A 26,212-nucleotide genomic window follows, 5' to 3' on the forward strand; every position below is an offset into this window, starting at 1 on the left:
TCAATACCATGGGGAAGTTGCCAAGGCTTGGGGCTTGCATTCTCTGAAGCCATTGTCTGAGCTCTATGTTGACCCCTTTCAACCACAGCCGGAGCAGCTGAGATGCAGGGCACCAAGTCCCTAGGCTGCACACAGCCTAGAGACCCTGGGCCCGGCCCATGAAACCATTTTTTCCTCTGGGCCTGTGATGGGAGGGCTGCCCCAAAGGTCTCTTACATGCCTTGGAGACATTTTCTTCATTGCCTTGGTGATTAACATTTGGCTCCGTGTTACTTACGCAAATTTCTGCAGCCTGTATGAATTTATCCTAAGAAAATGGAATTTTCTTTTCTATAGCATTGTCAGGTTGCAAATTTTCTAAACTTTTATGCTCTTTTTCCCTTCTAAAACTGAATGCTTTGAACAGCACTCAAGTCACATTTTGAATACCTTGCTGCTTAGAAATTTCTTCCCCCAGATACTGTAAATCATCTCTCTCAAGTTCCAAATTCCACAAATCTCTAGGGCAGAGGCAAAATGCTGCCAGTCCCTTTGCTAAAACATAATAAGAGTCACCTTTGCTCCAGTTCCCAACAAGTTCCTCATCTCCATCTGACACCACCTCAGCTTGGATTTCATTATTCATATCATTATCAGCATTTTGGTCAAAGCAATTCAACAGATCTCTAGGGAGTTTCAAAGTTTCTCACATCTTCTTGTCTTCTTCTGAGCCCTCTGAACTGTCCTAACCTCTGCCTGTTCCCCAGTTCCAAAGTTGCTTCCACATTTTTGGGTATCTTTTCAGCAGTGTCCCACTCTACTAGTACCAATTTACTTTATTAGTCTGTTTTCATGCTGCTGATAAAGACATACCTGAGATTGCATAATTTACGAAAGAAAGAGGTTTAATAGACTCACAGTTCCACATGGCTAGGGAGGCTTCACAATCATGGTGGAAGGTCAAAGGCACGTCTCACATGGTGGCAGACAAGAGAACTCGCACAGGGAAATTCCCCTTTATAAAAGCATCAGATCTCATGAGATCTCACTGTCATCAGAATAGGATGGGAAAGATCTACCCAAATGATTCAATTACCTCCCACGGATCTCTCCCACATCACATGGGAATTATGGGAGCTGAAATGCAAGATGCGATTTGGGTGGGGACACAGCCAAGCCATATTAACATGTGAAGTAAAGTGCGTGTTATTACGTGGCCAAGTGTTGTGAAATTTAGGTTTTAATAATAGGTACTGCATATGGAAGCTACAGACAAAATGAAAGTGTAAACTTTTTATATTCAGAGTACAGAGAGAAGGTCTGGTCAGCCCCAGATTTTCCTGAGGCAAATATGAAATAACACAGTGTTGATGGCATTGTCCCTGAATCTTACAAAATATGGGAGTGCAAGGAGCAGTGCAGGCATTAGAATCAAGCTGCTATAACATTATTCTGTCCGCATATATTATTTTAGTGATTTTTTTCTTATTGTTGAAAATAGATTTTGTCGGTCACTGTGGCCTTGCTCTCTTAATGGAATATGCAACACTAGTTCTAAAGAAGTGTTTAGCTTGCAGGCATTATGTCAGACGCTGAAGCAAAATCTGACAGCATCATTTCTGCAAGTGGAAGAAAGAATACAAGTTAATATTTCCTGAATTCTTATTGTATTTATTGGGAAATAGGTTTGGCTGCAGGTGACAGAGACCAATTATAATCATGACTTAAGATCTTAAGATGGCAACATATTCCTGTCTAATGTAAAAGTCTGGGTTGATTGGTGGCTTTGTGGTATTGTTATGGGGGCCCCATTAAAGTGGGTGTCTGAACTCCCTATCTTTTGTTGCTCCACCATGTTGAAAGTTTAGCTCTTGATCCAGAATGATTCATTCTTATGTTCTCATCCCAGATTCTGGGAAGGGGGAAAGGGTCAAGAGAAAGGGATCCTCCCTATTTCATTAAAGGCATGACCTAGAGTTATATCATTTCTGATGACATTCCACTGGCCAGCGTTTAGTATCATGACAAAACCTAACTGCAAGAAATACTGAGAAATCTAGTTTTATTCTGAATGGCCATGAGTCTAGCTAGATGTTCCACTAATAAAGAAGAGAAAGATAACAGATATTGGGAGACACATAATTGTCTATTCCATAATTATTATGTGTCAAACTGTGCTAAACACTTACAAGCTTTGTCTTACTTAATGCTCACAACAACACTGTGAGGCTGTTTTTACAGAGGAAATATTTTGAGACACAAAGCGATTAAGTTTCCTTAAGTCTTGAGACACAGAGATGTTACATAATTGTCTTAAGTTCTTAGAGGAAATAAATGGTATAGCCAGGACTTGAACCCAGGCACTCTGACTTTAGAACCCTATGCTCTGGGCCACTGTGTAATCCTTGCTTGCTCATTATGTCTCTTGAGCCTTGTTTAAAAGCAGTAAGGAATTAAAGATACTTTATAAATTGTTTATTCATGGTTTCCTCTTCAAGGCAGCTAATTGCTTCCATTCTAAAATTCCTGTCTTGTCTGGTGTAAAAAGGTGTTCAGTACAATTTGGTCTAGACAAGATAACACAAGAGAATAATGCCACACAAATGTGAGAAGAATTTTAATGAAAGCAATTCCTGATTTGAAAGAAATGTGTCTATGTGATGATAAAGCAAGAAGTCTTTTTAATGCATATTACATTTTTTATAAAGGGACAGAAAAAAAACATCCAATATATCACTAGAATACAGAAATGAAAAGATTCTATCATTCAACAATGATCAAGATTGTTAATCTTTGCAGTCTTTACAAATTTCAACTACATACAGGTTACCAATTTATATGTTAATATAAATGCATCTATACAGCACCAAAGAAAATTAAAGAATGTGAAGCTGCTGTAGATTCAGTGGTCAGAGAAAATCTCCCTGGGCAAGCAGCAGTAAAACTAAAAATTTAAAAAGTAAGTGGGAGCCAGCCAGATTAAGAATTAACTTGTGTGTTTATCAGTCACGATAGGTTAAGTGATGCTGCAGTAACAACTCCAAACTCTTAGTGGCTTAAAACAATGAAGATTTCTCACTCATGCCGCATGTTCCTAACAGGATGTTTGGGGACTCTACTTTATGGTATCCTCAGACCAGGATCCAGACTTGCAGAGCAGACACTATTTGGAACATTGCCATTCTCTATGAAAAAAAAAAAAAAAAAAGAAAGGGTGTGTGGTGAACCCTGCCCTTGATTTTAAAGCTTTTACCTGGGATTACTTACCACATTTCAATGGCCAGTGTGAGTCACATGATGACATCTAATGCCAAGAGGGCAGGAATGTGCAATTTCAACTTGCTTTCAGAAGTAAGGAGAATGGAAAGTGTTTAGTGAATAGACTAATGACTACTGTGTTAGGTGATGGAGTATGGTGGGAAGGCATTCTCAGCTGAGAAAAAAACATGTTCGAAGGCCCTGAAATGGGAAAGAACTTGGCATATTTATGAAATTTTAAGTAGAATTATGTTGCTGAATCCTATCTCCTATCCAGAGGAAGAGGGAATAGATTAGGCAGATTTTTAAGGGCTATGGGAAAAGGGTATAGATTTCATTCAAAATATAACATAAAACTACTGGTTGGTTTTAAGCAGGGGACTCACACGAATTCAGAAATATTTTAAAAGAGTATTGACTAACGACACTTCTTTTTCTGTGGAGAATAGATTGGAAGGGAACTGAAAGGAGGGACACCAAATAGGCACTTTTTCAAAATTCTAAGTGCAATTGCATGGTGGTCCCCAGTTTAATGCAGTCTTATTTGAGGCAAATATTCTATTTTACACATTTTTTAATCATTCATTATTATCCATTTCAATCTTCTTCCCATATGCCTCCAGATTCACACAGCACTTCAAGCCACTGCAATGGCCCACAAGGAAGGAATAAAGGTTTCCGTTTCCTCTTCTTTTACTTCTGTTTCTCTTTTCTCTTATCCTGCTAAGGACCTGTGCCTGCCTATGTTGAAGGAAAGGAAAGAGAAAAGCTATGCATCATTGCTTGAAATATTTGGTAATGGGACAAAGAGGTCTCCTTTCTGTTGTCACTACCATTTCTCCATATGAAACTGATAACATAAGGCTGCTGATGTCTTCTCACTCTGTTTAATCCACATGAATGTTCAAAGAGGTGATCTTCTGCCTCCAGGATGTTTGTAGGGTAGGAGATGCACAATCCCAAGCAGGGTTCCTTCTGCTCGGGCTCCAAGGGGAAGTGAGGCTGAGAAGAGAATTGATGGATGAGAAAGTGATGTACTCATTAGAACTGAATAATGGTTTCAAAGGTGTTGAAATTCATGATTTTAGATATAACGTAATTTCTAGAGATGACAGGTTCCAGGGTTTCCTCATAAGAGCGAATGGTGCACATGAACACGGAGGTCAAAGAAGATTGAGCAGGTCAAAGAACTGAAAACCCAGGGAGTTGGATGTGTTATGCCTGGGATTGTTGTACTCTGCAAGAAATGAGGCCAAATCGAGGGTATATCCATTTCCTGTGGCTGCTGTAACAAATTACCACAAACTTGGTGGGGATGTAAAAGTGCTTAGTATGGCTGCCTATTGCAGCACATGAGTCATCGTGCATCATTTGTCTCCTTAACTAACATAAAGGGTAATGGTAATTCTTAGTAGATGTTCTGTTTAGACTCATTTTTTTCTCAATACCAGAATGCCTAGCACACTGTAGGCATACTATAAGTGCTTGTTGGATGAATAAATGAAACATTAAGCCAAAAATTTTAAAAAGTTTGCTCTACAGTTTGAAAATTCTCCTTTTATGACTCTCTCATCAGGCTGGGAAATAAATGACCTGGTTTCTGATTCCATCTGTATTGCTTATTGTTTTTAATATGAGTCTTATAATACTTCACAAGTTAGTTTGAAAGAACAAAAGAAATATAATAAGTAGCTTTAAATATTCAACTGCTTTATAACCTAGCATGGAATTAGACCCTGAGCAGTGTATACAATAAACTAAGGCCTTTGTTCTTGCCTTTGGGAAGATGCTAGTCTAGATAGGCATGACAAAGTTTAATATCACAAATGTAAAAGATGATAGTATAAAATGTGTGGAATGATTTTCGATTTTTTTTCCTGCAACATAGACATTCTATGTTGAAGAAGAGATTGGCTCAGTAGCACAAAGGAATGACATGTTTGTGAAGCATTTAAGTGAGAAGGAACCTGTCTTCTGGAGCGGAGTTTTCTGAATTTGGCAATAGGCTTTTAAAAATCCCATTACCTAGGCCACATCCAAAGCTAATTACATTAGAATCTATGGGAGTGAGATTTGGGAATCAGTATTTTAAAAATCTTTCCGAAGTGATTCTAATATATAGCCAAATTTGAGACTGAATTTGCTAAAGCTATGCTTCTCAAGCTCTAACCACTTGAAAATTTTGTTAAAATGTCGATTCTGATCCAATAGGGTCTAAGGCAGTGCCTGAGATTCTGCATTCCTACAAAGTTCCCAGGCGATGTTGATGCTGCTGGAACAAGAACCATATTTGGAATAGCAGTTTTCTAAAGTATGGATAAGTAAATTACATGTCAGGTAGTAAAAGAAGGGACATGGAACTAATATTTATTTAGAACCTATGTGCCAGGCAGCATGCTAATAACTTTGCATTTGTCATCTCATTTAATCTTTACAACAATTATGGAGGAATACTATTACTCTCACCTTAAAAATGAAGAGACTAGGGTTGAATAGGTAAGTCACTGAAGTTGAACAGTTTATTCATGATGGATCCGGGATTTAAACATAGGCATGTCTAACAGCAAAGCCCATAGGCTAATAGAAATTGTTGGAAACTTTCAAATGCTAAGCAGAAATTTTTTTTTATCTGAAATGGTAGGTGGTCTACAGCCATACCACCCTTAATATGCCTGATCAGTGTCTTTGTTACTTTCCTTAAGTGATCACATGAAGATTGTGCCTACAATGATGCTGAGTTTGATTTCACACTCTTGCGTCAAGTCATGTATACAGGCAGGTAAAGAACCAGGTACTATGTAGGCTTATAACCTGGGGCCATACTCTCTAGTGTTATGGTATCAAAGATATCCTAGAGAAGTCACAGTAGAATGTGAATAAATACTAATAGCAAAATAATAATGCTAGTAGAGAATGTCAAAATTCAAAAGTAAAACATAAACCCTTTTTTTTTTCAGTTACTGATATCAAAGGATTTTTTATTCTGGAGGGAGAAATTCTATTTCCTGGAAATATTTGGCTCTAATTCCTTGATTCAAATATTCTTCCAAATGAAAATATCTCATGAATAAAGAGATGGGAATTGAAAGTAAGGACACTAAATAGGCACCTTTTCGAAATTCTAAGTGAGACTGCATGGTGGTCCCCAGGGTAAAGCAGTCTTATTTGACGCAAATATTCTATCTATTTTAGACATTGTTTTAGATATTGTAGATATCTCTGCTCTTTTTTTTTTAAGTGATTTTTTTTCTCTCCTTTCAGGAAGCTGAAAAATGAACTCTTAGAAGCAAAACGTAGAAGTGGGAAAACTCAACAAGAGACCAGCAGAGTTTGTGTTCATTGTCAGAAAAACCTGGGCCTAATCTTTGACCGAGGAGATCCTTGTCAGGCTTGCTCACTGAGGGTGTGCAGAGAGTGTCGAGTTGCAGGCCCAGATGGCAGCTGGAAGTGCACTGTCTGTGCCAAAATCGCGTGAGTTTCTTGCCTTTTCATGGAAAGTGGAGGTTTGATGACTGAAGGGATTGGAGTGGGGAAAGTAAGAGAGAAAAAGAATATTTTAAGTTTAAGGATAGAGTGTGCAGGTGAAATTACAGCCCAAACACAGCCTTAACAATGCCTTGGCAGGGCTCATGTGCACATGTGTATGTGTACGCGTGTGTGTGTGTGTGTGTGTGTGTGTGTGAGAGAGAGAGAGAGAGAGAGAGAGAGAGAGAGAGAGAGAGAGACAGAGAGGCAGAAAACCTAAAATGTAATAAAAAAAAGAATTTTTTTTTTTTTTGAGACAGAGTCTCACTCTGTCACCATGCGCTAGGCTGGAGTGCAGTGGCACAATCTCGGCTCACTGCAACCTCCGCCTCCTGGGTTCAAGCAATTCTCCTGCCTCAGCCTCCCGAGTAGCTGGGACTACAGGCACGCGCTACCACGCCCAGCTAATTTTTGTATTTTTAGTAGAGACGGGGTTTCACCATGTTGGCCAGGATAGTCTCGATCTCTTGACCTTGTGATCCGCCCACTTCGGCCTCCCAAATTGCTGGCTTGAGCCACCGCGCCCGGCCAAGAATATATTTTTTAAAAAACTGCAAAGTATTACAAAATTGGAAGCCTCCCTGAACCATATCTCTTTCATTTTTATCATTATTAATATTATTTTAGAGAAAGGGTCTCACTCTGTTGCCCAGGCTGGAATGCAGTGGCTGTTATCAGGGCTCACTGAAGCCCCAACCTCCTGGGCTCAAGTGATCCTCTCACCTCAGCCTCCCAAATAGCTGAGACTACAGGTGTGCACCACTGCTCCCAACTAATTTTTTTTTTTAAGAGGCAGGGTCTTGCTGTGTTATCCAGGCTGGTCCTCTACCCTTGGCCTCCCAAAGTGCTGGGATTATAGGCATGAGCCACTGCACATGGCCACTCTTTCCGTATTTAAAAACGGTCCCTGAGCATCCTTGTCTCAGGGCCCCTCTTGGCTTCACATGGCTCCTCAGAAGACACAGATAATTCCGCAAGACATTCTTAGACATTTGAGGTGACTGACAATATGATTCTCACATGTTCAGCCGGCTCTGCACATCAGCTGACAAGTAAAGCAGGAATAGTTGCTGAATTTCCTCCAAACCTACTTTTCCTTGAGAAAAAACGAAGGAAGAGAATCTTCCCATTTGCCTCTATGTTTAGCCTATGGGAGTGCAGTGAGCACAAATTTCACCTTGCCAAGTTGGGTGAAAGCCAAGAGTCATTGTTTTCTCAGTTAAATTAAACCAGTTAGTCTGAGTCAGTGTTTACTACTCCCGTCCTTTTGAGAAATTTCCCCTAAATCTACTGGTGTGTTTTCTGCCTCCCAGTGTCTGTTTCCTCTGCTCTGGGAGGCACCTCATAATCTCATCTCAAGGCAGCTGAGAGTTGATCTACCTTTCCTGTGAATGAAGTAGGGGATAGTGCCACACTCCAATTTGTTGGATTTTGTTTTTTCACCTCATTAACTCATCCTGTTACGGTAGTTTAGAGGCTATCTTGGGAGGAAAAGTGAATACTGAGGTAGTAGATGTTACCTTTCATTTTCAACTTCTCTGAATGAGGACTACCGTTCTGTTGAAGATACCTATATTAGGTGCTTACATTTTTAGCCAACGTTATGTTCCCTGCACTGTTTCACAAAAGTGATCCTGAATAGTGCAATTTGAACTATGTTTTAATACTGGATTTAGATAAGTAGGATTTTTTCTTTTCTTTAATTTTTAATTTTTGTGGGTACATAGCAAGCATATATATTTATGAGCTACATGAGATGTTTTGACACAGGCTTGCAATATGCAATAATTACATCAGGGTAAATGGGGTATCTATCACCTCAAGCATTCATCCTTTGTATTACAAACTAACTATACTTTTAGTTATTTTATAAGTAAAATTAAATTGTTATAGACTATAATCACCCTGTTATGCTATCAAATATTAGATCTTATTCATTCTAACTATCTTTATGCCTATTAGCCATCTTCACTTCCCTCGACCCCCACTACCCTTCCCAGCCTTTGGTGACCATCCTTCCACTCTCTATGTCCATGAGTTAAATTGTTTTAATTTTTAGCTCCCACAAATAAGTGTAAACATGTAAAGTTTGTCTTTCTGTGCCTAGCTTATTTCACTTAACATAATGATCTCTATTTTCATCCATGTTGTTGCAAATTACTGGATCTCATTCCTTTTTATAGCTGAATAGTGCTCCATTGTGTATATGCACCACATTTTCTTAATCCATTCATTTGTTGATGGACACTTAGGTTGCTTCCAAATCTTGGCTATTGTAAATAGTGCTGCAGTAAAAATAGGAGTGCAGATATCTCTTCAATATACTGATTTCCTTTATTTTGAGTATATACCTAGGAGTGGGAATGTCAGACCTATGGTAGCTCTATTTTATGTTAGACCTATGGTACCTAGGAGTGGGAATGTTAGACCTATGGTAGACCTATGGAGCTCTAACAGAACCTCCAAACTGTTCTCCTAGTTGTTGTAATAATTTACATTTTCACCAACAGTATATGAGAGTTCCTTTTCCTCTGCATTCTCACCAGCATTCGTTATTGCCTGTCTTGTGGATAAAAGCCATTCTAACTGGAGTTAGATAGTAGCTCATTGTAGTTTTGTCATGCATTTATCTGATGATCCGTGAGTGTTGTTGAACACCTTTTCATATGCATGTTTATTATTTGTATGTCTTCTTTTGATAAATGTCTGTTCAGATATTTTGCCCATTTAATCAGATTATTAGATTTTTCCTAATCAGATTATTAGATTTTTTTGTAGAGTTGCTTGAGCTCCTTATATATTCTTGTTATTAATCCCTTGTCAGATGGGTAGTTTGCAAATGTTTTTTCCCATTCTTCAAGTTGTCTCTTCACTTTGTTGACTGTACCCTTTGCTGTGCAGAAGCTTTTTAACTTGATATGATCCTATTTGTTCATGTTTACTTCGGTTACCTGTGCTTGTGGGGTACTTCTCAAAAAGTATTTGCCCAAACCAAGGTCCTAGAGATTTTCTGCAATGTTTTCTTGTAGTAGTTTCATAACTTGAAGTCTTAGATTTAAGTATTTAATCCATTCTGATTTGATTTTTGTGTATAGTGAGAGAGATGGGTCTAGTTTCATTCTTCTGCTTATGTATATCCAGTTTTTCCAGCACCATTTATTGAAAAAACTCTCCTTTCCCCAATGTATGATTCTGACATCTTTGTCAAAAATGAGCTCACTGTAAATGTATGAATATGTTTCTTGGTTCTCTACTCGGTTCCATTGGTCTATGAATCTGTTTTTATACCAGTACCATGCTGATTTGCATATGTTCTGTGGCATAAAAACATGGACATTATAGCTCTGTAGTATAATTTGAAGTCAGGTAATGTGATTCCTCTAGTTTTCTTTTTGCTCAGGACAACTTTGGCTATTCTGGGTCTTTTGTGGTTCTATGTAAATTTTAAGATTGGTTTTTCTAGTTCTGTGAAAAATGTAATTGGTATTTTAATAGAGATTGCATTGAATCTGTAGATTGTTTTAGATAAACAGTTTTAAAGAAATGAACTATTTAAGTTCTTTGAATATTTACTTTAGATATGTTATTTTGATTTACTTAAGGAATTATTATCAATTCTTTATCTCACATAAATAAATTTTTCTTAGTCTTTTTGTCATCAGCAAACTTCCTTTTCCAGATCTGGGAGGATGAACACTGATGAAATCATCAATATATGGATTTCAACATCATCTTCTACTGATTTGAAGGAGCTCTTTATACATTCCATATTTAAGCTATGTTGGTTACCTATATTGCAGATATCCTCTCTCACCTTCTGACTTGGCTTTCCACTCTATTAATGGCATCATTTTATGAACAGAAATATCTACTTTTTAGTAGTTGCATTTTTAAATTTTTTTCTTGGATTATTAGAGGGATTTTTTCTGAATCCTGCTGAAGAAAACTTTCCCTAACACCAAAATTGTGAAAATATTCTCCTATGTGATGTTTTGTAATTGTTATTGTCTTACCTTTTAACCTTTAAACTTATAATCCACCTGAAACTGATTTTTTGTGCAAACTGTGAGTTAAAAACTGATTTTTATATTTTAATATAGGAATTATGCAGTGACTGAATTGAGTATCCTAATAACTATTCAATGATGTTTTTAATTATGTTGTCCAAGTCTTCCATATTTTTAGTGGTTTTTTAATCTGCATATCCACTCAGATATTGAAAAAGGTAATCTAAACTCTCTCAATAATGATCGTGGATTTTCTATTTATCCTTTTATTTCTGATTATATTTGCTTTTTATATTTAGATTTACTACATAGTTACCCTTTCCATCACTCTTTATTCTTTGCTATATCTCTATACTTCCATTGGAATAATTTTTCTTCTTCCTGAAGTGTACCCTTTAGTATTTCCTTTAGCATGGTTTTGCTGGTGGTGAATATTCTCAATTTTTTTCTTAGCATAGCTTTATTTCACTCTTAGTTTTCAAATATGTTTTCACTGCTTATTGAATCCTAGGATGGACGTTATTAACTTTCAGTAATTTGAAGATTCTATTGGCTTTGGATTTCCAACGTTTCCATTAGAAAATCAGGTATCAGTATATTATCTTTCCTTTGAAAGTAATATTTTTTAACCATTTTTGATATTTTCCCCTTTCCTGTCATGTTTTCAATAGTTACTATAACAATCCTAGGTCTGATTTTCTTTGTATTTATCTATCTTGATGTTCCTAGAACATCTTGAACTTGTACATTAATATATTTTGTCGTATTAAAAAATTTTCCAGGAATATCCCTTTAGATATTTCTTTTCTCCCATTATCTCTCTCCTCTACTCCAAGTAGTCGGGATATGCATCTTAGTAATATTCAACATCTTTTAGATATCTTTATGCTCCTTTCTGTATTTGTTTTCCATTTATATTTCTAAACTCAGTTTGTATATTTTTGTCTGACCTATATTTCAGTTTATGAATTCTGTCTTTGTGTCTAATTTGCTACTAAACACATCCATTTAGTTGTTAACTTCAGTTACTGTGTTTTTCTCTTTTAGAATTTCCATTTTGCTTCTGTTGTAATTTCTTGGAATAATTGTTTTTAGTTACGTTAAAATGTATGAATTATAGCTCTGTTATTTGAGTCCCATATGGGACTATTTCTATTGTTTATGGTTTCTCGTGGTTTTGTTTGTGTCTTTCTTCCCACAAACCTAGTGGTTTTTTATTGATGGTCAAAATACATGAAAAAATGGTAATATTTAATGAAACTCTGTATAATATGCCTCTGCATATTGAGAATGTGCATTTTTATTCTGGAAGGGAACTAGGATAAGGTTCCTGCATATTTAATATTACCTTAATCAAGTCAAGGATTAAACTAATTTCAAAATTGGGCCTTGGTCCTCGTGAGGGCTGATCTGTTTCTTGATCACATAAACTCATAGGAAATACTCCTTCAGGGACTTATAACATGCCTGTTAGGTAAGAGAGGCGATTGGTTTTGTATTTTATGGATAGTGTAAACAAGAACGCTAAGAGTTAGATGTGTGTTAGTAGAGTTGGGATGAGTTTTAAAGTTTTGGGTTTGTTGTTGTTGTTGTTGTTTATTTGTTTGTTTTTTCACACAGCTCTTTTCCCAACAGACTCTGCCAAGATGAGATTTTCCATTTTAGAGCATTGATGGAATTTTAACAAATGACTGATTTGCTAGTCCTCAACTATGGAGCCTGAGAATTTATCAGGGAATTTCTCAATAACCATTTCTCTAATTTATACAATCCTATTTAATGTGATCCTTAATATTTATTTTTTCCATTTATATTGCATATTTGTTCACCTTCTTCTTTACACCCGAGGCCCTCACTCAGTTAGACAATAGTAACTAGGGACTGTGGCTCAAAAATTCTTCCATTAATCACAAGTTATCTCAAGCTTCTATATAGAGAGAATAACTTTATCTTTAACTTCTAAATATCACTTGTAATTACTGAAGTACTTTCAATACAAGACCTAAGGAGATTGTGTATTCACACATTTTGCCAACAACTAATCTGCTAGTTAGTACATACGGTAATCAGAGGCCTAAGTCACTCAGACCTCTCCAGTACATCTTATCAGATTAACTTTAGGTTGTTTTAATGAGAAATTAACTTTTAATATAAAGCCAGTGGAATTTGGAGATTGTTTTAAAAGCTAGCCTGCCCAAATTAATGCAACTCTTTCCCATGCTTTTCCCTTAATACTTCCATTGCTCTATATTTTACTTATTTATTTTATTTATTATTTTTCTTTCTCCACTAGAATGTAAGGTTTATAACCATGAGGGCAGGAGTTTTTATCTGTACTGCTCATTGATGTAGTTCTAGTGCCTAAAATAATGCCTATAGTAGGTACTCAATGAATATTTGTTAAACGAATAGATAGATGAATGGATAATAGAACAAATGAACAATTGAATGGATGAATAAATGGTAGGCCTCTACTTAAAGCGTATCAGGCTTAAGCAAGTGGAACAAATGTAGAACAATTGTGATTTTCTTCTGTTAGGAGCATGGGATTAAAAAGAAATGAGCCATGCCAAATGCATTTGCCTTCTGAGCAGAGTAAATTCCTGTCATAGAAATATATAAGTTGTTGTCAGAGGGTATAAGAATAACTAATAACAAATCAGAACTTCTGTGTCTTCCACAGAACATGTTAATTCATCTATTGGACTAATTTTATTGGTGAAACAATAATTTAATAGACCCAAACATCCACCTATATAATTAATCCATTCATTAACCCATCCATCTATCTTTCCCATACATTTATTGATAACATGTAAGTGTACTAGGGACTGAGGATACAAAGTTGAATAAAAAATGGACTATCCTCAATGGTTATACAGTATAAGGAGGAAGATGAGTTTATTAAATTACTATTTCATTCATAAATTTCTGTCTTGATGCATTAAAATGTCTTAAGGAAGAAACAGCTCTTTCAATGTGTGATTCTAACCCTTCTATGACAACACTTGTCTTATAGTTATATCCTTCTGTGATAGCTAGAAATTTACATGATGAGTGTTTAATTTAACATATCAAAATTCCTTCTCACTTTTAAAGCTGAAAATCAGAGTACATTACTTCTCCAGTATTCCAAGTATGAGGCTGTATGATTTTAGAGATTTAAATTATCTCTCAGTATTGGAAGTACCTTGTTTGCTATTCATGGACTGCTTTTCAAACAGGAAGCATAAATGATATTTTATTGGTGGCAAGCACTCTTTGTTTGTTGTGAGAGAATATTGCAGCCCCACTGGGCTATCTCTATGTTTAATAGACCATAAAATTGAAATTCCCACCCTGACCTCTAAGAGATGAGATGAGTCAGAAGGTGATTCACTCTCTAATCAGTTGGAAGTAAATGACCTTTATTGTCATTTACTTTGGATTGGGTAAAAGTAAAGAGCTTTTATTGCTTTAGCACTGAAATGATGACAGCACTGGCTGACAGAAGGAGGTTACTTGTCATAATGGGCTGAGCAGCCCCTGACATTTTCTCAAATCCCTTCTGATTCTAACAAGTTGGCTACTGTAAGCCTAGTTTTTAAACTAACTCCATAAAAACATAATAAAAGGGACCTTGACACAGACAGTTAATTCATTTTTCTATCTTAATAAGACCTACACAGTTCCACATTGTTATGTTAGCTGAGGTAGTTGCCATCAACACAAAGATAGTCATAATGAACATTTTTTAAATTAGTACCCAATTAAATTCGAAAAGGCCCAAAAGATAAAAGCAACGTCAGAACAAAACATAAAATGTATTTTCTTCTTTTTTTTTTTTTTTGAGACGAAGTCACGTTCTGTCTCCCAAACTGCAGTGCAGTGGCTCAATCTCTGCTCATTGCAGCCTGCACCTTCCGGATTCAAATGATTCTCCTCCCTCATCCTCCCGAGTGGCTGTGACTATAGGCATGTACCACCACATCCGGCTAAATTTTTGTGCGTTTTTAGTAGAGACGGGGTTTCACTGTGTTGGCCAGGCTGTCTCAAATTCCTGACCTCAAGTAATCCCCCCGCCTCAGCCTCCCAAAGTGCTGATATTACAGGCGTGAGCCACTGCCTCTGGCCAAAACATGAAATACTTCTAATATGGCATTGGTGGGCTGATCTTACATTTATGCTGTGTTGCAACACATTACATTGCTATATGTCCTTGTGAGAATCTTTGTCTTTTTAAAGTAGGAGGAACCTAATATTTTTATTTTTGATTAATTGGTAATGATTACTACAACGGATAAAATAACTGAAATTGATGAAAAATATTGAGTGTTTATCAGTAAAATAAATTTCAAAAAAGATAGTACTGATGGATGAAACATACACAGAGTGCAGAAGAGAACGTATACACCTTTGTTATAAGAAAGAGAAATATAGCCCCTGACATCTGGAAACTGGGCACCAGAATTCTACAAAATCATTCTACAACAATAATAAAGTAAACAAAACAAAAACATTTCAAAAAATCATAGATGTAAACAAGATTGTTCAAACCACAAAGTACCAAACACCCCCATTTCCTGACCAATGTAAATAACCTCTTACATCCTTTCCAATTACAGCTTTAGCCTAGCATTAGTTTGCCATCCTTCTAAATAAAATTTATTGAGATACCAATGATAGAATTGTCCCCACTCTCTGACATCACTTAATCCAGAGAAAATCCCTGTTCAATCAAACTCTCCCCAAAATTACTAACATAAACCCAAATCCTATAGTAAATCCCTTCAAGTTCCTCTTACAGAGACTTCCCATGATTCCTCATGGTATATGGGTTTTTTGTTTTTGTTTTTGTTTTTGTTTTTTTTTTCATTATTATGAGCAAAAAAATCTCAATTTGTTTGTCCATAGGTGGGTTCCTGATGATCTCTGGCCTGATGAGTGAATATTGGTAGTTGCCACATAGGTCATTTCAAAATCACCTCTAGTCTAGCAAATTTTCATGGTGCAGCTACAAGGGAAAAATTCATATTGGAGCAGTCCCACATTTACCCCAAAATTTTTTGAATGGTAAGAAGCTATTTTGAGTGTCTTGACATGCTGTTTTGCGTTACCTATATGCAAGAGCCAAGATTTTCAAATCTAAAAATAAAGTACATATCAAAGATACTGAATACGTATGTATGGTTTCAACAATAATAAAAATTGCCCCTGTGTACACATTACCCAGTTTAAGAAGTACAACATCTTGTTTTGCATTTTTCATTCCCTTGCTTTACTTTATAGTTTTACCACATTTGGATATGTTTCTAAGTAATACATTTTCTAGTTTTGCATTGTTGAATGTTATGGAAATGGAAATCATACTTCCTATATTCTTTTATGATGTTTTTATCTCAACAACATTTTTGTAAAATTTATCCATGTTTGTGTGAATATTACATTCATCTACACTGTTGTTATTACATTCCTTTAATGTGTCTATTTTCTGGTGAATAAACATTTAGACTGTGTCATTTTATAATTTTACCAAAACATGCTACCATGACATTCTTACACATATGGTCTGACAAACATGTATGAGTGTGTACATTCTATAGTGGGATTGTTTAATCTGTGGATTATTATCTATTGGTAGGTAGTAACTAGCATTAAAAACAAGTGGTAGGATTTTAAAATCTGTGGTTCATGACCCATTGGTGGGTAGTAACCAGCATTAAAAAAAGTAGAGTAGAAAATGTCAGTATACATATACATATGTGTGTGTATATATACTTATACATTTATTTATTTATTTATTATTTATTTATTTATTTATACATTTATTTATTATTTATTTTCTGAATTGTGACATAAAATGTTTTTCTTGCTGTGACCTCTGCCAAAAATGCTTGAGAAGACTACTGCAGGGTGTGCATCTAGGAATGAAATTGCACAGCAAACAGTGTGAGCAAGCATTTTCAGCTTAAGATAATGTTAAGTTCTTTTTTATAGTAGTTGTACCAATTAAGACCCCACTAGCATTGTATAAGTGTTTCCTTTACTTCATGATCTAACCAACACTTGCTATCATGAAATTTTTTTTATTTTTTCCAAACTGACAGATATAAAGTAATATGTCCCTATAGTTTCAATTTGCATTTTACTGCTTAAGTATGAGGTTGAGCATCTTTTCATATATTTATTGGCCTTTTGTGGTTTTTTTCTGTGATAAGAGTATTTATGTATATTGCACAATTTTCTTTTAGGTGCTGGTGTCTTCTATATTAATTTGGAGATATTCATTTTGCCCTCCTTCATCTATAAATATGTTTTTGCCTTAAAGTCTATTTATTTTTTCTGTTATTAATACACCTACATCAAATTTCTTTTGGTTAATAGTTACATACATATTTTTCCAACATTTGACTTTAAACCTTTCTGTGTTCATATGTTTAAGGTGAGTCTCTTCTATGTAGTATATATGCTATTTAAAAATAAACAATATGTTATATGTATTTTAATATTCACTTTACTTATATGCTATATACATTTTATATATGTTGTATACACATATACGTGATATATATATTAGATGTAATTTTTAACATTTAATATAATATTGTCTCTTAAATTATAGCATTTAATCTATTTTAATCTATTTATACTCATTGATCACTGTAATATTTACACTTATTTCTATTATCATTGTGATTCCTGAAATATTTGAATTTATTTATATTATCTGTCAATTCATTAAAGTGTGTTTCTCTCATTCCAGGTTATCCTTTCTACTGGTATTCATACTATATGATATTTTCATTTTCAACAGTTACCCTGGAAATTACAACATTTATATTTAATTTTGCAAATCAATAGCTAAAAGAAACTTGATATTCTTAAACTCTAAATATCATTTTTCTGACTGGTACATGATTTTTGTCCCATATTTTATACATCTCTTATTGCATAATCCAACAATTTATGTACTCTCATTTTTCTTTATAAGTCAATGTTTGTTTAGGTTTTTATGTATTTTATCAATTTCATTGTTCACCATTCCTTTTTATACCTTAGATCTATTTTACCTCTTCCTGAAGTATAGTCTTTAAAATTTCCTCTAGTGAGAATCTATTGGTGATGAATTATCTGTTTTTATTTTGTTGAAAATTTGTTTATTTCATCCTCATTTCTGAACAGTAATTTCTGTGGAGATGCAATTCTAGATTGATAGTATTTTCTCTCAGGACTTTGAAAATATATCATTGGCTTCTGGATTTCATCATTGCTATTAAAAGTCAACTGTCATTCTAATTGTGATTCTTTTGTAGGTTTCCTTTTTCCTCCCTAGCTACTTTTAAGATTTTCTCTTTGACTATAGTGCTCTATAGTTTCACCGTAATGTGTCTAGGGATTTCTTTTCACTTTTCCTGCTTGGAAACAAAGAAAGAATAAATCTAGACCAGCATCTTCATATGGCCAAGGTCCTTGTTTGTCTTCTTCATCTCTGTATTCTTAGCCTTAGCCCGGGGCCTGACACATAGTAGAAATGCAATAAATATTTGCTGTATAAGCTGGGCACAGTGGGTCACACCTGTAATCCCAGCACTTTAGTAGGCCAAAGTGGGTAGATCACTTGAGGTCAGGAGTTTGAGACCAGCCTGGCAACATGGTGAAACCCCATGTCTATTGAAAATACAAAAATTAGCCAGATGTGGTGGCGCATGCCTATAGTCCCAGCTACTTGGGAGGCTGAGGCAGGAAAATCACTTGAACCTGGGAGGCAGCGGTTGCAGTGAGCTGTGAGCTTGCCACTGCACTCCAGCCTGGGTGACAGAGTGAGACTCTACCTAAAAAAAAAAAAAAAAAAAAAAAAAACGTTGTGTAAAGCATCTGGGATTTCAATACAAATCCTGTCTCTGACATAATACCTTTGTAACTTTGGACAAATTGGTTAACTTATGTGAGCTTTAGTTTTCTTGTCTGTAAATTGGTAATAGTAATAGATATTTCATGGCTTATATTGAAAATTAGAGATACCATATGTAAAGTGACTAGCATATTAATTGGTGACTGATATGCACTCACTAAGTATTTGTTTCCTGTTCTACCAAGCCTTCTGTCTGCCTCCTGTCAAGAGTTTGACACCTGAGAGCGGTGACAAAAGCATAATCTCAACAATCTGTTCTGATATTTTAAAGCTCTGAAATGACAAATGACTCAAGTGCATCATGCGTTGAACAAATATAAGATGTATAGTTATTATTTTCACAAGGGCAGCAAGAGGTAATGACTAACAATTCTGGGAAGATATTATTTGTGTTAGGTGTTGGCAGCTCAAGGCAATATGGTAAAAGTGATATGGAGGCCCATTTCCTGGAGAATGTAGACTGGATGTGTCTACTTTCCCCTGCTACACATGAAACTGCTGTCAGTGTGATATCTACTCCATCCCACATCCCAAGAATATACCAAAAAAAAAAAAAAAAAAAAGAAGAAGATCTAAAACCTTGGCATGCCACTATTAAGTGAGTTTTTTAGTCATTGAACTATATTGTTCCCCTTGTTCTTTATTTCTTTTTGTTTCCTCCTTGCCTCGTGCAGAAGTTGAAAAACTCCTCTTTTTTTAAATAAAACACCAGAGAGTAAATATTTTAGGCTTTGAGAGCTATGTGGTCTACTGTTACAACTACTCAGCTTTGTAGTTGTAGCACAAAATCAGCCAAAGACAACACATAAACAATTGAGCACGCATATCTTTCAATAAAACTTTATTTACATAAGTAATGAAGAAAGGACTCCCTATTTAATAAATGGTGCTGGAATAGCTGGCTATCCACATGCAGAAGAATAAAACTGGACCTCTATTTTTCACTATATACAAATATTAACTCATGTTGGATTAAACATTTAAGTGTAAGACCTCAAACTATACAAACCCTAAAAGAAAACCCAGGAAATGACATTTTGAATATCAGCCTTGGCAAATAATTTATTACTAATTCCTCAAAAGTAATTACAACAAAAACAAAAATTGACAAGTGAGACCTAATTAATCTAAAAAGCTTTTACACAGGAAAAGAAACTAACAGAGTAAAGAAACCACAGAATGGGAGAAAATATTCACAAACTATGCATCCAACAAATGTTTCATATCCATTACTGCAATGAAGTTAACAAGCAAAAAGCAAATAAGCAAATAATCCCTTTAAAAAGTAGGCAAAGGACATGAACAGACCCTTCTCAAAAGAAGACATACAAGCAGCCAACAAGCATATGAAAAAAAGTTCATCATCACTAATCATCAGAGAAATGCAAATCAAAAGCACAGTGAGATACCATGTCACAGCAGTCAGATGGCTATTACTAAAAAGTCAAAAAATAACAGATACTGGTGAAGTTGTGGAGAAAAGGAAATGCTTATACACTGTTGGTGGGAATTTAAATTTGTTCAGCCACTGTGGAAAACAGTTTGGAGATTTCTCAAAAAACTAAAAACAGAACTATTATACCATTTGACCCAGCAATCCCATTACTGAGTATATAACCAAAGGAGAAAAAAAATCATTCTACACAAAAGATACACGTACCTGTATATTCACAGCTACAGTGTTCAAAAAAGCAAAGACACAGACCACCTAGCTACCCATCAACAATAGATTAGTTCAAGAAAGTGTGGTACATATATACCATGAAATACTATGCAATCACAACATGGATGCAGCTGGAGGCCATTATCCTAAGCGAATTAATGCAGGAATAGAAAACCAAATATTGCATGTTCTCACTTATAATTAGGAGCTAAACATTGGATATATATGGGGATAAAGATGGCAACAATACACACTGTGTACTTCTGGGGGTGGGGGCAAGGGTTGAAAAACTACCTATTGGATACTATGTTCAGTATCTAGGTGATGGAATCATTCATACCCCAACCCTCAGCATCAGACAATATACCCACGTAACAAACCTGTACATGTGCCCCATGAATATAAAATAAAAGCGGAAATTATTTTTTTAGAAGACCTTATGGACCCTAAAACTTCATACACTTTTCACATTTCATTAAATATTCTTATTTTGATGTTTTTCAATCATTTAAAAATGTAACAACCATTTTTAGCTTGTGGCTGTACAAAATAGATGATGGAGTGAATTTGACCCATGGGCCATAGTGTGCTTACCTCTTCCCCATTGTTTCTGAATTTTCCTTATTCCTGTTCTTACAACCTATGCAACTTCAAGAATTGAATATTAGAACAATTATATTTCTTTGTTAAATTATTATAGTAGTTTTCTATTGCCACCTTAAGTATTACCACAGCTTAGCAGTTTAAAACAATGCAAATGTATTATTTCATAGTTCTGGAGCTCAGGAGTCTGGACTGGTTTGACTCACTTCTCTACCGCAGATTCTACAAGGCTGAAATCAAGGTGGTGGCTAGTTGAGCTCTTTTTTATAAAGAAGGTCTGGGAAGCATCCACTTCCAAGCTCATTCTTGTGGGCAGAATTCAGCTCCTCGTGGCTATCGGAATGAAGTGCCAATTTCCTTGTTGACTGTTCACTGAAAGCCATTCTTAGCTCACAGAGGCCTAACTTTCTAGTCATAGCCTGTGGACTGCTGCGCCTCAGAGCTTTTCCAGCATGTCAAATCTTTCTCATCTTTGCAATCTGACTTTTCATTCTGCAGTGTCTTTACTGACTTCCTCTTCTTCCTTTGTGTTTAAGGGCTTATGTGATTGCTTTGGGCCCATATGGATAATCTAGGATAATCTTACTATTTTAAGGTCAGCAAATTAGTAACCTAATTCCACCTGCAAATTCTGATCACATCAGCACCTGGAATAGTGTTTGATTGAATAGCTGAGAAACAAGAGACATCCTTAGAATTTAGAACACCACAATTGTCACCGGAATTTCCAACATAAATAGTCATATATAAATCTATAGATCACTCAAAATGTATCCAGAAATAACCCATTCAAGCTTTTGGTTTTGGTAGGTTATATCTTAAATTTGACCATATTCCATAAGCATAATTTATATAGTTATTGTTATGAAGCTTATCTAACAATCTGGGCTTCTCAATAGGTAATATAGCCACTTGGGAGTAGATCTATGATAGACAAGCTGTGGTTTTACCTTTCAATGAATGCTTTTCTCCAAGGTTAACATTTTCACTTTTTTCCCAGTAGTGGAATGATGTTTCATATATAATTAACCTTTGCCTCGTAGATTCAGAACAGATTTCAGGATAATTGCTATGGGGAGCAAGGCTGACATATTTTTCTGGAGTGACTTTTCTATCTGGGATCTAGCCAATGATTTTCAAGTCCAATAAGTTGCTGAATCAAATGGATATAATACTCTGGGGCTAGAAATGTCTATTTGACTCTCAGTTACTTTTCCTCAACCACCATATTAGACATGTTCTTGCTGATTCTCATTCTCAGCCCAAGTGTCTGTATCTTTCTTTTTACTCTTCACCTCCATGATACCCTGATTTGCATCTTCATCATTTTCTATCCTGTTTATTGTTTAACTTTCTAATTTGCTTGCCTACCCTCTGGTTTTTCTCTTCTTCACATATTTATCCAGAGATTATATGATTCAATCTGAACTTTAGAAAAACTGCTAGAATGACACTCCAGCTCTTTAGCTTGGCATTCAAAGATTTGGCCCCAAATCCTACCTTTTAACTCCACTTTTCAATGGACTTCTCCACAAACCCTTTACCCTAGTTACATAGTCTTATTTACTATTTTCAGAACATGCCCCATAGAGGTTTTGTGACAGTAGTGCTCACATAATCAGCTAAAACCGTTTCTTAATTTTTAATTAGAAATATATTTAGACTCCAGTGTGTAGTGCTCCCCTCCCTGTGTCCATGTGTTCTCATTGTTCAACACCCGCCTATGAGCGAGAATATACGGTGTTCAACACCCGCCTATGAGCGAGAATATACGGAATTTTCTGCTCTTGTGTCAGTTTGCTGAGAATGATGGTTTCCAATAAAAAAATAAATAAATAAATAAATATTTAAAAAAATAAAAAATAAAAAATAAAAAAATAAATCAGAAAAAAAAAGAAATATATTTAGACTACCGAGTGATTTCTACAGCTGTTAAAATCCTTGTGATATGCCTGAAAATGACAGCATAGCTACTATAGGTTGAATTCCAGGTATTCTCATTCATTCCACAAATATTTCCTGAGCACAGTGTCAGTTACTGCTCCTAGAAATAGTGAACAACAAAGTCAAGGTCCCTGCCCTCATTTCACTGTTAATAATGAGAACTATGAGGATATGAAAGAAGGATAATATATTAAAATTATGGGAGAGTAGTCAGTCATTCATCTGAAAAATAATCGAGATCATCGTCTTTGAAAGACTCTCTTGTAGGTACTATGGAAAAAAAGATGAAACAGACAGAAATCAGCTCTCAGAGTGTTTACAGCCCAGTAGACATGAGAGGATAGAAATAATACTAAAGGATGCTATAAGTAATGAGCGAAGTACAGACAAAGAAAAGGATTATAAGCATTTCAGGAGGGAAGATGGGATGATTTCACATAGCCATTGCAGGTGGGGCTTAAAAGATTGATGTGACTATTCAAGGATCCTTCTTTTGCATCTTTAACATTGAATTGATTACCAAATCCAGAGAAGCACTTCCACTACCTACAATTTGAATTTATTACTCCTCTCTTAGTCTTACCATTGCCCTACCATGGGTGTCATCATCTGTCTACTGGACTATTACAATGGCCAACCTCTCTTTATTCTATTCTCTCACCAGTCTAACCCAGTGTACATGTTATATAAAAGAATCTTTCCAAAACAGAGTCTGCCCTTGACCTCTCTTTCATTCAGAACCTTTACTAGATCCCTATTGCTTGCAATCAAGATCATTTATCCACTAATGCAGTGGTTAAGAACTTGAGCCCCAGGCCAGACTTATTGGGATGGGATCCTGGCTCTACTGCTTACAAGCTGTGTTATATGAGGTACATTATTTTATTTCTCTAAGTCCCAATTTCTTCATCTATAAAATTAGGATAATAGTGTTTACATAATGTGCTATGTGGATAAAAATATATGAAGTATGAACCGCAATTAGCAAGTACCTAGCAGATAGTAAATATTCAATTAATACTGGCTATTATTATCACCATAAAATACTCCAGAGATTGAGATAAGCTTTATAAATAATAGGCTATTTTCACTTGATTAAGGATTTTTGAGAGGCAATTGTGTGGCTAAATAATTGAATTTCAATACTCTTCCCTTTTCTCTTGAGTAGGCAGCTAAGGATTATAACTGGTGAGTGGTTTTTTGAAGAAAAGGCAAAACGTTTCAAGCAAGTCAATGTTCTTGGCACTGATGTTGTCCGACAGTCCATTTTAAGAAGAAGTCCAGGTAATTAAAGCAATTATGTGGTTTCACAACTGTTTTCATCTTCATTTTGGCCAGCTAAATAACTTCTCCATGTTATATAGTTAATCAGCACAAATGAGTTTCCTGAATCCCTTAAGTAGTTTCTCAACTTGGTAGCATGAAATCTAAATATGTAATTCATACAAGACAAGAGGAAGTCAGTAGAAAATAAAATTCACAGTGATTTTCCATGTATCTGACACACCAAGATTTTCAAAGAAACCATTTGTCTCCATCATAGAAAGTTCTTTTTCTGAATGCACTTCCAATATCTTACTAAACACTTAAGAAAGTAACATAAAACAGATGAATTAAATGGTTCACATCGTGGAAGCGATCCTTGATTTTTCAGCAATATTTATTTCCAATTTCTTTTACATGTTACTTTTTAAATCCAGTGGTTCTCAACCAAGGATTTACATTGTGCACTTTGTCCCCCTTCCTCAAAATGGAAGCATTTGGAAAGGCAAGTGGGGTGGGGGGCATTTCTGGTTGTTACAATGACTGATGAGTCAATAGCAATTGGTGAGAAGAAGCCAGAGATGCTAAATGACTTGAAATGCATAGGACAGTCTCTCTCATTCATTTAGTCTTACTGAATGAATACCGGCGCCAAATGAAAATAACACTCCACCTTGACAGTGCTTTCTGGTGCATTCAAACTAAATTTAGTTGAAGACGGAGTAAACCTTGTGTATGGGAGCATGTTTCTCATACATGGTGTAGTAAAAGTGGAAAAAACATCTTTTGGCCTGTTTCTTGGCTTATCTCATCTTTCATACAGAGGAGACAAGTGCCCTTGTATTTAAGTCTGGCACGTACGGCAAGGAGGCTTGTAACTGATTCCAGTGTCACTTCTGGGTGTGCAACTAGCAAGGAAAGGCTTTTCCACATGGGTCACATCAGATCCAATGCTACAGAGAGATGGTGTGGAGTACAGTTAGAATTAGGCAGTCAGCCATGGCCCCTTCTCCCACTCAAACCTCAGGACCTTCCAAAATGTAGGCAGTTTCTCAAGTCACAATTATTTGCACAGATGCCCACCTTTCCAGAAAGTATGGCTTATATGCCTGGAAATTAGGACATCATTTCTATAACCTCATGCTAGAACTCAGTGTATAGGGATTTGGAGATCTTAGGAGACCATGTTCCCCTGCCCTAAAAATATCAGCAGAAGGCTGATGCAGTCATCCCTAGAAAGGTTATCTCAGTAAACCTCCCACAGATGAGTCCAGGATCTTTGTCCTCAGTTAACTCTAGAACACTCAACAAATTAGAAATAACTGTGTGACTGAAAAACTTGGGATGAGAAGGCATTGCCGATGATTATGGACTTCCTTGCCCTGTGCTAATTTGGGAACGTGAAAGCAGAATATAAATTTGCTCTCATTTCTGGACATTTTGTATGTAACTTTGTCTTCTGATTATTTGTTAATAAGGAGCTGAAGATCTACGGAGCCAAGAGCAAACCCGCCAGGATGCAGAAAAGTCAGACACTTCACCTGCTGCTGGGCAGAAGGCTAGCCATGATGGGCCCAAGAGAAAGGGGTAAGACATGGTCTTTCTGAGGGAATTTTTTATCTTTATTCCCGATACCTCTGAAATAAAGACTCCTTAGTTTTTCAAGTTCTAAGTCACTTCAGTGACCCAGAAGAGGTCAGAGACTCAAACAAAGTTACACTTTCTTAACATTCTTCTCAGGAAATGCAGTTTTAATAATTTTCAATAAGTAAATAAAAGTCCCCTCTGACCTATGCACAGAAGAATTTTCCTTTCATTTGACATATCTGGTCTTGTACTATATGGTTCCCATTACTTGTAAATAGAAGGCTTCATGTCAGGGCCAGTCTATAAAGAGGTGACAACAGTTTCTGTTGTACAATGTCAATACTCCTTTCCTCCAACTTGTGTGCTGATGTATAATTTCATCCAAAATAAAAATGTATTCATTGAGCTTAAAGCATCATATTCCCTATTTAGAATTCAGGCTTCCTTAAAAAGAAAAATCACATTTGGCCACCACAGTGACTTAGTTCAGTG

The 26,212-nt window shown here is 35.8% G+C and overlaps 1 protein-coding gene across 6 annotated transcripts in view; it reads left to right on the top strand.

Annotated features, from left to right (window-relative positions):
* Nucleotides 1-26,212, top strand: part of SYTL5 (synaptotagmin like 5) — a 221,133-nt gene that overhangs the window by 130,361 nt on the left and 64,560 nt on the right. For all 6 annotated transcript variants that reach the window (XM_039475397.2, XM_074391440.1, XM_074391444.1 and 3 more), the window contains exons 3-5: nt 6,499-6,708; nt 24,039-24,154; nt 25,612-25,720. In XM_039475397.2, the coding sequence (XP_039331331.1) occupies nt 6,499-6,708; nt 24,039-24,154; nt 25,612-25,720 (435 nt within the window). The remainder of the gene's footprint in view (nt 1-6,498; nt 6,709-24,038; nt 24,155-25,611; nt 25,721-26,212) is intronic.

This window comes from Saimiri boliviensis, chromosome X (genome assembly GCF_048565385.1).
Source record: "Saimiri boliviensis isolate mSaiBol1 chromosome X, mSaiBol1.pri, whole genome shotgun sequence".
NCBI classification, from domain to species: Eukaryota; Metazoa; Chordata; class Mammalia; order Primates; family Cebidae; genus Saimiri; species Saimiri boliviensis.